The sequence below is a fragment of the Bubalus bubalis genome, chromosome 6 (genome assembly GCF_019923935.1).
Source record: "Bubalus bubalis isolate 160015118507 breed Murrah chromosome 6, NDDB_SH_1, whole genome shotgun sequence".
NCBI lineage: Eukaryota > Metazoa > Chordata > Mammalia > Artiodactyla > Bovidae > Bubalus > Bubalus bubalis.
Window position 1 is genome coordinate 112,513,809 of NC_059162.1, and position 13,345 is coordinate 112,527,153.

General features: G+C 45.1%; 1 protein-coding gene across 2 annotated transcripts in view; it reads left to right on the forward strand.

Annotated features, from left to right (window-relative positions):
- INPP5D (inositol polyphosphate-5-phosphatase D) overlaps positions 1–13,345 on the forward strand; it is a 136,528-nt gene that overhangs the window by 66,970 nt on the left and 56,213 nt on the right. For both annotated transcript variants that reach the window (XM_044945292.1, XM_006041763.3), the window contains exon 6: positions 7,433–7,520. In XM_044945292.1, coding sequence (XP_044801227.1) covers positions 7,433–7,520 — 88 coding nt within the window. The remainder of the gene's footprint in view (positions 1–7,432; positions 7,521–13,345) is intronic.

The following is a 13,345-nucleotide window of genomic DNA, read 5'->3' on the forward strand; positions in this document are numbered from 1 at the left end:
GAACCAGGTGGCACTATGGTGAGAATCCATCTGCCAATGCAGGAGACACAAGAGGTGTGGGTTCAATCCCTGGTTGGAGAATATCCCCTGGAGGAAGAAATAGCAACCCATTCCAGTATTCTTGCCTGGGAAATCCCATGGACAGAGGAGCCTGGAGGGCTACAGTCCACGGGGTTGCAAAGAATCAGACACAACTGAGCGGCTAAACAACAACAACCCGTGTGCTATCTGGCAACACTGGCAGGAACCACATCACGCAGGCCTCCCAAGGCCAGGTCGAGATTTTCAGCATGGCGCTGTAATCTGAGTCAGGGCTTTGGAGACTGGATCTTAGGAGGCAGACCGAAAGCAGCAGACAGCTGGGAGCTGCTGTGATGTAAGGCTGGCCCACAAGAAAGGAAGTCAGAGGAGGCAGGGATTTGCTTTGCATTCTGCCAACTCCTGGGCTTGGACAGTGCCTGGATACAGGAACAGCTGATAGATATTAGTTAAATGACCTGATGGTTGGGAAAATGTGGGCGCTGAGAGCTGGTGTGCCCTGGGCGGGTATGGATTGGTGGAGCTGGAAGATGGATGTAGGGTCAGGGGAAGGCCAATCAAGGGTCATCCCTAGATTTTTGGTGCAAGAAGCTGAGTGATGGGTGATGGCAGTTACTCAGATGGGGAAAGTCAAGGAGGAAAGGGTCGAGGAGGATCATCTTTGTCTGAACTGCCATTGGCTTGAGGCACTGTTAGACATCAATCAATCAAGGACTTAGTTCTAGAAGTTAGGTCCCAGGAGACCTCAGGGGTAAGGGTATATACATCTGGGAGTCATTGGCATGCAGTGGGCACTTGAAGCTAGGAAACACATGGGGTAGGTCCTCGCAGCTGGGAGTGCACGCGGAGGGGAAGAGGGCAGGGGCAGATACTGAGGTGGGTGGAGGAGAAGGACCTGGAACCAGGGGCTGAAGATGGAGCCTCAGGTAGCAGGTTTGTCTGCTCAGACCACCCGGCCCAACACAGACACCGGGGTGAGGATGGGAAGGTCACAGAAAACTAAGGAGCGAGAAACAGTGCAAGAGCCTCCCAGGCAAAAATGTCATTGCGATGCCATTGCCTGCAGCTGAAAGAGCCTCTGCAAACAAAGGCCCTAGGGAGATTCGTAACCCTAAGTTAGATCATCTGGAACCAGACAGAAACTTTTGCAGAGAAAGAGAGCAAAAAGTTAAGTCTCCAGAGTCTGGAAATGCTTGATAACTCCTGAAATGGAGAAACAAGAAGAATCATAAGTGGGATTTTAAAATAACAGGTCAAAGTGTGGGAGAGGGTGTTTTATCAGTTAAGTAAGGATTTTAATAAAGAAACCAACCAACCAGACAAAAATACCTCATCATCATTATAACTGCTTCTTTGGAGGCCATAAAATAAACCCACAGTTCTCAAAGCAAATTATAAAACAAATCACAAAACAGAGCAGTGTCAGGGAAGCATACACACACACACACACACACACACACACACACACACACATATATATAACAAGGGAGAACTAGATAAGCACCTGCAAAGAATGTGTGGTTAAAAAAACAATAGTCTTTGGAAAGAGGGCATAGAGATTCAGCTTATAGCTGGTAGGGCAGGCTCTCCAAGAAGCAGGGAAAAAATGATGCTTATCTGATAACTAAATATATTTTTTAAAAGAAGTTTTCAGGCTTATAAAGGAGCTAAATCCAGGTATTGAGAAGCCTTATAATGATCCAGTCACACAGCAACCAAACAGGAGTACTGTAACCTCTTTTTACAGTCTTCTAAGCCACTAGCAACGGCACCCCACTCCAGTGCTCTTGCCTGGAAAATCCCATGGACGGAGGAGCCTGGCGGGCTGCAGTCCATGGGGTCGCGAAGAGTCGGACACGACTGAGTGACTTCACTTTCACTTTTCACTTTCATGCATTGGAGGAGGAAATGGCAACCCACTCCAGTGTTCTTGCCTGGAGAATCCTAGGGACGGGGGAGCCTGGTGGGCTGCTGTCTATGGGATCGCACAGAGTCGGACATGACTGAAGCGACTTAGCAGCAGCAGCAGCAGCAAGCCACTAGCAAAGATGAATTCAGAAAGTAATTACGAATAGCACCATTACTTTTCAAAATTACGATACTTAATATTTTTCAAACTCTTTGATGACATGATAAAAATGCTGAAGCAGCATCTCCAAGAAGACTACTTATTTCTCCTTGGGATTAACTCAACATAGATATCCTTCAAAAGCCTAAGGAGTCTTCGCCGATTTAAAAAAATTGGTAAAAATGTACTAATCACATGCCTTCCCTTCAAAAAGTTTCCAAGAATTTTTTTCCAGAAATGTTAGTGTGCTGGTGATCCTAAAAATAAGAACCCAGCAGCCTACTGAGCAGCTGGATATGAATACACCCAAAACAGAAGTGTCCATTCTGTGTTCCCAGAACACAGAATGATGATGAAAATAGAGATAACAAAACTAGCCACAACCATCTGGGTGCTTTTAGACCATCTCCTAAATCACAGTTGAATTAAGGAAGGCACTTCATGCAATGATAGCCTGCCTGGCAGAGGTTTGGGAACCCAGAGGAATCAAGCCTCTGTATATCAGAACTCTAGTTCTGATATACAGAGTGTTTGCAGCCAAAACACTACTTGGAGGAAAAGCCAAAGATTTAAATGCTCTGTTACAGAAACAGGGTGGGGGTAGAATGATAAGTGAAACACACAAACTTAATCCAGGCTCTCAGTCTCCTGAAGGCATCATGGGCCACATCCTGATTACATGGATATTGCCACAGTCAAGCAAAGTACTGGAAACAGTCATCTGTTCAATATTTGTGAGTAAAGATTGAATGTGTGCCAACTATGAGCCAGGGCTTCCCAGGCGGCGCTAGTGGTAAAGAACTCACCTGCCAATGCAGGAGACATAGAGACTTGGATTCGATTCCTGGGTTGGTAAGATCCCCTGGAGGAGGGCATGGCAACCTACTCCAGTGTTCATGCTTGGAGAAACCCATGGACAGAGGAGCCTGGCGGGCTACGGTCGATAGGGTCGCAAAGAATCACATACGACCGAATTGACATACGCTACCAAGAGCCAGGTACTGTTCCAAGGGCTAGAGATACAGTAGGGAACCAAACAAGGTCTTTAAGAAATCTCTGTTAAGTGAATGAATAGTAACAACAACTGGAAAGTAAAAGAACAAGGGGGAAATAATTTAAAAAAATAATAAATTAAGAAAAAAGTCAAGGAAATTTTTAAAATTAGAAATGTAGGAGATTTAATAATTTGCATTAAAGATTTACAAGTCATAAAGAATACAATAACATAGCTGCAAATCTTCAAATTATAATTAAATGTAATAAATATTTAATGTGAAATATGAAACATAAAAATTACCGTGCATGCTCTACTTTGAACTTTAAACAAGGAATAATAACCATAATTTATAAATTATTCAGGAATGACAAAAATCACCTAATTCAATATTCAAGAAAAGTACAATTCCAAACCGGAAACCTAATCAAGGTAATAGCCTAAAATAATAAACTATATCCAGTTTCACTTATTAATGTAAGTATATAACATGTCAGTAATATTCTAGCAAATATAATTTAGTGGTATGAAAAATGTAGGTTTTATCTAAGAAATCATTCCAAAAGTGAGTCAAAATAAAACATGGTAATTTAGCAGTAGGTTCAGTTCAGTTCAGTCGCTCAGTAGTGTCCAACTCTTTGCGACCCCATGAATCACAGCACGCCAGGCCTCCCTGTCCATCACCAACTTCCAGAGTTCACCCAAACTCATGTGCATTGAGTCAGTGATGCCATCCAACCATCTCATCCTCTGTCGTTCCCTTCTCCTCCTGCCCCCAATCCCTCCCAGCATCAGGGTCTTTTCCAATGAGTCAACTCTTCGCATGAGGTGGCCAAAGTATTGGAGTTTCAGCCTCAGCGTCAGTCCTTCCAATGCAGTAGGTTAAAAATAAAGAAATCATTTGCATAGGTGTCCTAATAGACCTGATAAAAGTAATTTCTAATTTTTAAAAATCACTTTTAAAAAGGAATAGAGGGATACTTCCTTAATAATGCAATATGTGTCAAATATAAAACCAATTACACTTGACAGGCAAACATTAAAATCGTTCCATTAAACATTTTAACAAAAGAAAAAGAAACTGCATGAGAAATTTTTGCTAAAGCAAAAAGAAGCAAAAACTTGGAGAAGAAAAAATTAAGAAAACAACAAAGGATCAAAACACTCTTTCTGAGTCTGCAGATCTGGACTGAGAGAACGTTGGATGTTCTAGCTGGAAACTGAATGGGAATCTTGGGGAAACTGACCATCTCTCTGAGACTAAGGGGGCTTCCCTGGTGGCTCAGCTGGTAAAGAATCCGCCTGCAATGCAGGAGACCTGGGTTCGATCCCTGGGTTGGGAAGATCCCTTGGAGAAGGGAAAGGTTGCCCACTCCAGTATTCTGGCCTGGAGGATTCCATGGACTGTATAGTCCTTGGGGTTGCAAAGAATCAGACACGACTGAGTGACTTTCACTTCAGAGACCAAGGTGGGCCCAATCTTTACTCCTCATCTTCCCTTGAGCTGGTGACCTGAAACTGAGACAAGCTGAGTCTCAGGGACCCTGCTGATGGTAACTTCCTTGGACAAATCCTTTCTGTATCGTAAGATCAGTGCTCAAGCCTTTCAACTCAAGTCCTTCTGTGTCATTGGTCATTCTGACCCTAACCAACATCTCCAGACATGTCTGAAAGCCAGATTTCTCAAAATTTTACCCAAGTTGGAAATGCAGAGAATAACAGCATTATTCTCAGAAAATTCTAAAGATTCAGTTTGTGTATATGTACTTGTGTGTTTTTAAAATGCCATTTTTAAAAAGGAGAACAGTGAGGGAGATCTGTTTGATGTTAAAACATGTTCCGAATTAGTGCTTTAGAATTTTTTTTTTGGCCTAGAATTCTTTAATGAAGTGATAGTTTAAAGGGAATACCATCATGTGAACTGAGCAGCTCTGGTGGAGGTGGGATAGAAACCAAGAACCCTGTCTGCCCAGCTCTTCCCCCTTTTCCCTGGGCTAGTTACCTCCCCCCACCCAGAGGAGTCCCCAGGATGACCGATGACCGATCAAAGTCAGTAGACTGCAACACCATCCTTGAGCTGTGTCAATGTGTGAACATGGCATTGTCTAGTACATGAGGAGCTCCAGAGTTTTTGTTGAATGAGTGATACAGATTCTGGCAAGAAATTCTATCATATCTGAGATGGGCTTGTGCAAGGAATTAGTTCAAAAGAACTGTGGGAAAAAAAGAGCAAGTGCAGTTGAGTGACAATGAACAGCAATACGGAAAAAGGTGAACTTATTTCCACCACATATTTTAAAAAAAATTTCACATGAAGTAAGGAATTAAAAAGATATGACAACAACCCTCCAAAACCTTGTTTATAACATAGCTTTTAAAAGAGTGGGAAACTGATTTAAATGAGCAACGAATTACTCACAAGTAAATACCAATGACAAATTTTTAACTAAGGTAAGCCAAAAAATTTCCAAAGAAAAGATGAAAAATAGAGCAATAAAAAGCTATAAAGCATTTTATAATAAAATCTAGCCTACCTAGAATGAAAACAACAGAATGGGGGGGGGGGCGGGGGGAACCCACAACACATAAAATAAAAATCAAGGCAATAAGTAAAGAGTTTATGCCAATGTATAAAAATAGCAACAAAATTCCCACCAGAAGACTGACAATGGACATGAAATTTCTAGGGGGAGAAATACAGTAAAAACCAACCACACAGAAAAACTCTTAGACATTAGAAGTTAAAGATATGCAAATCAATCCATCAGTATTGAAATGCCCTGTTATGTCCACTGAAAGAGAGAGTAGAGAACTACAGAATTCAGATAGCACAGATGATGAGCAGGCTGGAATAGTGCCCAAGGCCACCATCACTCAAGGGCTTAGCAATATTGATCAAGAGCCATCATCTCTGGTTGCCTTGAACTGTAATTGAAAATAAGTAAAGAAGAAAGAGCTAGGACATGGAAGCACCCTAGGTGTTCATCGACAGATGAATGGATAAAGAAGTTTTGGTACATATACACAGTGGAATATTACTCAGCCACAAAAAGGAACCCCTTTGACTCAGGTCTAATGAGGTGGATAAACCCAGAGCCTATTGTACAGAGTGAAGTAAGTCAGAAAGAGAAAGACAAATATGAACACATGTATATGGAATCTGGAAAGCTGGTACTGACGAACCTATCTGCAGGGCAGCAGTGGAGATGCAGACATGGAGAAGAGACTTGTGGACACAATAAGGGAAGGAGGCGGGGGGCGAATGGAGAGAGCAGCAGGGAAACATACAGCACCGTGTGTAAAATTAGATAGCCCGTGGAAATTCGCCGTGTGACACAGGGAGCTCAAACTGGGGCTCTGTGACAACCTAGAGGGGTGGGATGGGGTGGGAGGTGGGAGGGAGGTTCAAGAGGGAGGGGACATACACATACCGATGCCTGGTCCGTGTTGATATGTGGCAGAAACCAACACAATATTGTAAAGCAATTATCCTCCAATTAAAAAGAATTTTTTAAGTTGAAAAATAAAGCGATATGAACAAAGCTGTTCACAGCAGCCTTTACTTATAGTTACCAAAATCTCAAAATAACCCAAATATCTAGCAATTGATTTTGGCACATTTACTTGATAGAATATTTTGAAGCCACTAAGAATGTTAAATGTATAAAAAACATGAACAGTTTTTGATGAAATAACAGATGAAAAATAGAACTCAAAATTGTCTGCTCACCCCGTCCAAAGCAATGGGAAAATAGAAGATGAGATGGGAACAGAGAATCAATAACCCTAAGTCTTGGTATTGTCAGCGAGTCAGACAATGACAGACCTCCCTGGGGCGTCCACCTCAGCTGCTAGGAGGGGATTTGAACCAGAAAGCACAGACTGCCCGCACCGGAAGCCCCTGGGGCACAAAATTAAAATGCAGATTCCAGACCAAATCAGGTTGGGGCCCAGACAGTTGTATTTTTAACACTCGGTGAGGGTGTGATTCTTATAAACACTCAAGTTGGGGACCATGGATTACTAAATTATTTCTAAGTCGTTTTGGGTTGCTAGATTCAGAGTTTCTACAGGCTTACGCAGTCGAGTATGGCTAAACAGAGGTGAATCAGATTTCTGCATCACGGCTCCAGTGCGGGACTGGTGGGGGACAGGCAGGAGTTGGGGGGGCTCTGGCAGGCCTGGATCTTTGCCTGGGCTTGTCCTTCTGCAAAGGATCTCTGCTTCTGCCAGAGTGGGTGTGAGCACCCCGCGTGTCCAGCTGGAGCCTGTGTGTGATGCCGTGCTGGTCCTCACTAATGCTTGGCCTTCACCCTGTCTCCCGCCCCCAGCGAAGTCATCCGGGCCCTCCCTACTCTGGAATCTCTGCAGAGGCTGTTTGACCAGCAGCTCTCCCCTGGCCTGCGTCCACGGCCTCAGGTAAAGACGTTGGGAGCTGATGAAACAGGTGCGGGAGGGGCCTGGGGCCGGTAGTTGGGGGCAGGTGGGGAGAAGAGGAAATCAATGTCCCAGGGACTTTGCTGGACCCCCACCTCTAGGGCGAAGGAACTTCAGGATCCTTCCCCTCAGTCAGGTTTATGCCTCCCGCCCCCGCTGAATTTTGATTTGAGGAACTGCCAGCAAAACTCCTTATTAGTGCTGAATAAAGGAGACAAGGCAGGCCCTTTTCTCATCAGAAACTGACAAAAACTGGAGGTGCCTAATGGTTTGGTCCCGCCTCTTACCCCAGGAAGAGCAGGTGAAGGTGGGCCCCCTGAGACACACACACACACACACACACACACTGGGAGCCAAGACCTGCCAAGTTGCCTGTGTCACAGAAAGTGTCCCCAGCAAAGCTAAAAACAGAATTAACATGTTTAAAAGGCAAATCCTACCACCCATGATTAAGTAAAAGCAACCAAAATTTTTAAATGGGGAGAGGATTTTCAAAGGCTGTTTTACTGAAGAGGGACTGGGAATTGCCAGGATACCCTTGAAGAGATGTTAGTAACACCTCATTAGTAGCCAAAAATGAGCTGCAAAGCTCTGCTTGCCTCTCCGATGGGCAAATTTGATTGGTGAAGTCAGGACTTGGCTCCAACACAGAGGTCAGGACTCACGGGTTCATCGCTCACAGTTGTGAGTGCAAATGGGTTTTTGAAATGCAGTTTAGCCATTTGCATGAAAATGTTAAATGCTCAGCGTCTTGCAAGCAAGCCAGTTACCTGTAAGGCAGCTGCCTTAGGGTCTGCACATTTGCACAGTTGTTGGCTAAGGTGTTTATTGTAGCTTTGTCTCTAAAAGCAAGAAGTAGGATGCAGAGTTCTGAACTAAGATGGATGCATGGATGTAGAAAGATCTTCAAGCTATACTGTCAGGTGGAAAAAGCAAACGAGGGTGTAAGTCTACACATGCAAACTGTACCAGGCGTGTTTATCCCCAGAAGGCTCCTCTGGTCACCACAAGGAGGGGATGGAATGGAGTCGAAGTGACCTGGGTCATGTTTGCCCAGATGGTTTTTTGGAGTTTTTTTTTACTGAGAAAATGTTTTTGTATTCTGTTTGTACAACTTAAAAATTCATCAGGGGAAAAAAAAAAGGCAAGCAAAATGTACCTCAAGTGAATGATGTGCTCGTTTCCGGGAAAGTAAAAGCGAATCTTGACAAAACAGGAGCCCTACCAGACAGTAAAATTTAAATAGTTTGACTATAACAACACACACCCAAACCTTTGAAGTCAATTAGAAGAGGGAGAAGCTTCCAGATAATCTGAGAGCAGTCACGGCCACCGGGTTTGCATTCGGTGGCAGGTTGGAGTGGCGACAGGATGGGGGTGACGTCAGGATGTAGAGAAAGAGTTCTGGTTGCCACCCTCCTGTCTGAGACCCTGACTTGAAAAACCAGAGACTGTGTTGATGCCTTCAGAAATTTCACAAATGGAAAAGGGAGTTCCGAGGCCGCCCGGGGTATAGGAAAGAACCCTGAGCTGGCATCAGGAACAATAGATGCATCTATGCATAGATGCAATAGATGACTATGCCCCCACCCTCGCTTTCCTCATCTGTGAAATGGGCATAGTTCTATCTGCCACTGCAGGGTTATGTGAGGGAGTAAGTGAAACTGCCTGGGTGGCACATCTGGAGGTGGCAGCCTCTTACCAGCACAAGGCCCTTTCCCTTAGGTTGGCGAGACAGGATGGGGACCCCTGCATGGAGTGTATGTGAGAAACTGCTGGGAGGTGCAAAGTGCAGCATTAGCAAAATGTGAGGTTTGGGGAGAGCCCTGGGTCTGCCCTACGTGAGAATGGAGAGTTGTTAACCTTGGAGCCCACATCTGAAGTTCAACTGAAAAGCACGGTGAAATAACTGGGTCAGCTTCTGTAAAGCCACAGGCGGCACTCAGACCAGTTTGCCCACATTGAGGCTGAGTTGTGAATTTTGACCTCAACCTCAACGCTAGTGACATTTGGAGCTGGATCATTTTCTGTCATGGGGCACTGTTCTGTACGGTGTAGGATGTTAACACTTCCTGGCCTCTACCCACTAGATATCCTTAGCATCCCCCAGTTTTGACAACCCCAAAATGTTCCAGACCTTGTCGGATGTCCCCAGAGGTCAAGAGCTTCACCAGTTGAGACCCAGTGACCCAAATCTCAGGTCAACACCAACAGTGTGACTTTGGACAACTGACTCACCACTCTGACTCAATGTCCCCATCTGAAAACCAAGGACTGGAAGAGTCAATAGAGGAGAAGTGTAGATGAGCACATATATCTTAAACACGCCAGGCAGAGCATACCCACCATCTCACGGTCATGTGCATTCAGTTCAGTTCAGTCGCTCAGTTGTGTCCAGCTCTTTGCGACCCCATGAACCGCAGCACACCAGGCTTCCCTGTCCATCACCAACTCCCGGAGCTTGCTCAAACTCATGTCCATCGAGTCAGTGATGCTATTCAACCATCTCATCCTCTGTCGTCCCCTTCTCCTCCTGCCTTCAATCTTTCCCAGCATCAGGGTCTTTTCCAATGAGTCAGCTTTTCGCATCAGGTGGCCAAAATATTGGAGTTTCAGCCTCAACATCATCCCTCCAATGAATATTCAGGACTGATTTCCTTTAGGATGGGCTGGTTGGATCTCCTTGCAGATCAAGGGACTCTCAAGAATCTCCTCCAACACCACAGTTCAGAAGCATCAATTCTTCGGCGCTCAGCTTTCTTTATAGTCCAACTCTCACATCCATACATGACTACTGGAAAAACCATAGCTTTGACCAGACAGACCTTTGTTGGCAAAGTAATGTCTCTGCTTGTTAATATGTTGTCTAGGTTGGTCATAGCTTTTCTTCCAAGGAGCAAGCGTCTTTTAATTTCATGGCTGCAGTCACCATCTGCAGTGATTTTGGAACTCCCCAAAATAGGGTCTATCACTGTTTCCATTGTTTCCCCATCTATTTGCCACGAAGTGATGGGACCGGATGTCATGATCTTAGTTTTCTGAATGTTGAGCTTTAAGCCAACTTTTTCACTGTCCTCTTTTACCTTCATCAAGAGGCTCTTTAGTTCTTCTATTTCTGCCATAAGGGTGGTGTCATCTGCATATCTGAGATTATTGATATTTCTCCCGGCAATCTTGATTCCAGCTTGTGCTTCATCCAGCCCAGCACTTCACATGATGCACTCTGCATGTAAGTTAAATAAGCAGGGTGACAATATACACCCTTGATGTACTCCTTTCCCGATTTGGAACCAGTCAGTTGTTCCATGTCCAGTTCTAACTGTTGCTTCTTGACCTGCATACAGATTTCTCAGGAGGCAGGTCAGGTGGTCAGGTATTCCCATCTCTTGAAGAATTTTTCAGTTTGTTGTGATCCACACAGTCAAAGGCTTTGGCATAGTCAATAAAGCAGAAGTAGATGTTTTTCTGGAATGCTCTTGCTTTTTCAATGATCCATTGGATGTTGGCAATTTGATCTCTGGTTCCCCTGCATTTTCTAAATCCAGCTTGAACACTGGAAGTTCACGGTTCACATACTGTTGTGCATTCTTCTACCTAACAAGGTGGTACAGGCAAAACTCCAGCTTTCTTTAATACCTTTTGTTCCAAGAACTGACTCCACTTTGTTGGTAGCTTCATTTTCACTTTGTACATCTTTGCCCCAAAAGACACAGATTGCAAGAGAGAGTGGGGAAGACACCATCTTACCACCAGGTGATGAAGACCAGGGTGAAGATCCAGAGTGTCTGGCGGAGGAGGAGGGGTGGGGGGGCTTGAATCTGCTTATCTTCTTGATTCTTTTTGAGAAAAACAAGAGATCTCCCTAAAACAAGGGATCCTGTACTGGCCCACCTTCTCTCCTGCTCCATCCTTACCTGCATCTCAGCTCCACTCCAGCAAGCCCTTCCCTTGATCAATAATCACTGTAGACTGATTGGGAGCTTTATCAAGGAGCAAGGGCCAAACCAAAAAGAATTACAGGAAGTTTTGACAAATATTGACTGCCGTGATGATGGTGGTGATGGTTGTGGTGGGGGGTGGTTATAGTGGCCGAGCTGCTGGTGGTTAGAAACGATGGCGATCAGTGATGGCAGAAGGAATGTACTGAAGTCGCTGGTGGGGGACTTCCCTGGTAGTCAGTGGCTAAGACTCTGCAGTCCTATTCCCAGGGAACTAGGTCCCGCCTGCCACAACTAAGCGTTCTCATGCTGCCACTAAAATATCCCTCGGGCTGCAACTAAAGATCCCACGTACCGAAAGTAATACCTGGTGCAGCCAAATAAATAAATAACAATAGTTTTTAAAGATAAAGTGGTCAATGGAAAAAAGTGAAACTGTTAGTTGCTCAGTCGTGTCTGATTCTTTGTGACCCTAGGGACTATAACCCGCCAGGCTCCTCTGTCCATGGGATTCTCTGGACAAGAATACTGGAGTGGGTAGCCATTTTCCTCTCCATGGGAAATTGGGGTCAGAAGTCTGTGTGACCTGGCTGACTTATTGGGGGGTGGGTGGTGGTAACGGGGCAGCACCTAGTTGGTGATCACCCTCATTCTACCCTGCTTAGTGTTCGGAATAGTCCAGTCTGGTTTTCTCGTCCTTCTGGAGGGTGGGGATGGTTTCCTTTCAACTCTATACCTCCAGCACCTTGGCACTGTGTCTGGTACAGAATCGAAGCTTTGTAAAGATTTTTTCTGTGAGTAAATGCTCGAGACTGTGGACTTCATGCCAAGAAGACATGGTTTCACATCCTGCCGTGCCTTTACTAGCTGTGTGACTTGGGACATGTAATGTCAGCTCTCTGAGCCTCACGCACACGTTGAACAACTTCACTGAGCATCTTCTCAGGCCAAGCCCCCAGGTCACAGCACTGGACAGTTCTCCTGGCCCCAGTCCTCACGGAGGTTATGTGCTAGCAGGAGAAACAGACAACAAACAAATAGACAATCAATATGATGGTGATCTAGCAGAGACATCTGGCGCGGGTGGTCAGGGAAGACCTCTTTGTGACTCTGAGACCTGAATGGCAAGGAAGTGGGCTCCCCTGGTGACATGTATGTTTCTAGGATTCCTCAGGAAGTGTGGCTCCAGGCCATGGGCAGATCAGAAGGTAGGAGGGGTGTGGCTGGGGCTCAGGAGGTGGTCACACCAAGTCCTGAAGGGTTTGGATCATTGTTTTCTCCTGGTGGCGGGTGAGGGGGTTTGGAGCAGAGCCTGGCTGTGTTTTGGAAGTCCAGCAGCGGTGCCAATAAATGCAGTACACGTAGGAGGGTGGAAATGTTGTGATCCAGGACAGACCTTGAGTTTTGTTTCTGCAACCGAATAGAGGCGGTGAGAAGCCCTGGGAGAGCAGCAGATTTCGAGGGAAGAGGGAAAGAAGGCATGCTTTTAGGTCATGATAATTCTGAGATGACTGTACATATCATGTCCCTGATTTCCTTACCTGCAAAGAGGGACGGTAATCCTGCTTGTGGAGTTGTTGGTGAGGAAATCAGGATGAAGCTTAAAATTGGAACCTAAAAATAATTTCAGGCTAATCCTGCTTTTGTTTCCTGGTTCAACTCATTTTGGTGAAAGGTTCCAAATGGTTGCTGCCTCTTTAACAAAAACATGCAGGCTCATCTGACAGTACCCGCTTCAGCAAGGATGTACAGTCTAGCCATTTGGGAACACGTTTGGCATGACCTCGTAACCTCTGACCCCAGAAGTTCCTCCCCTAGCTTGTCCCTCAGCCCAGAGATGCTCTGAAAGTGTGTTTTTAGGCTCAGCCT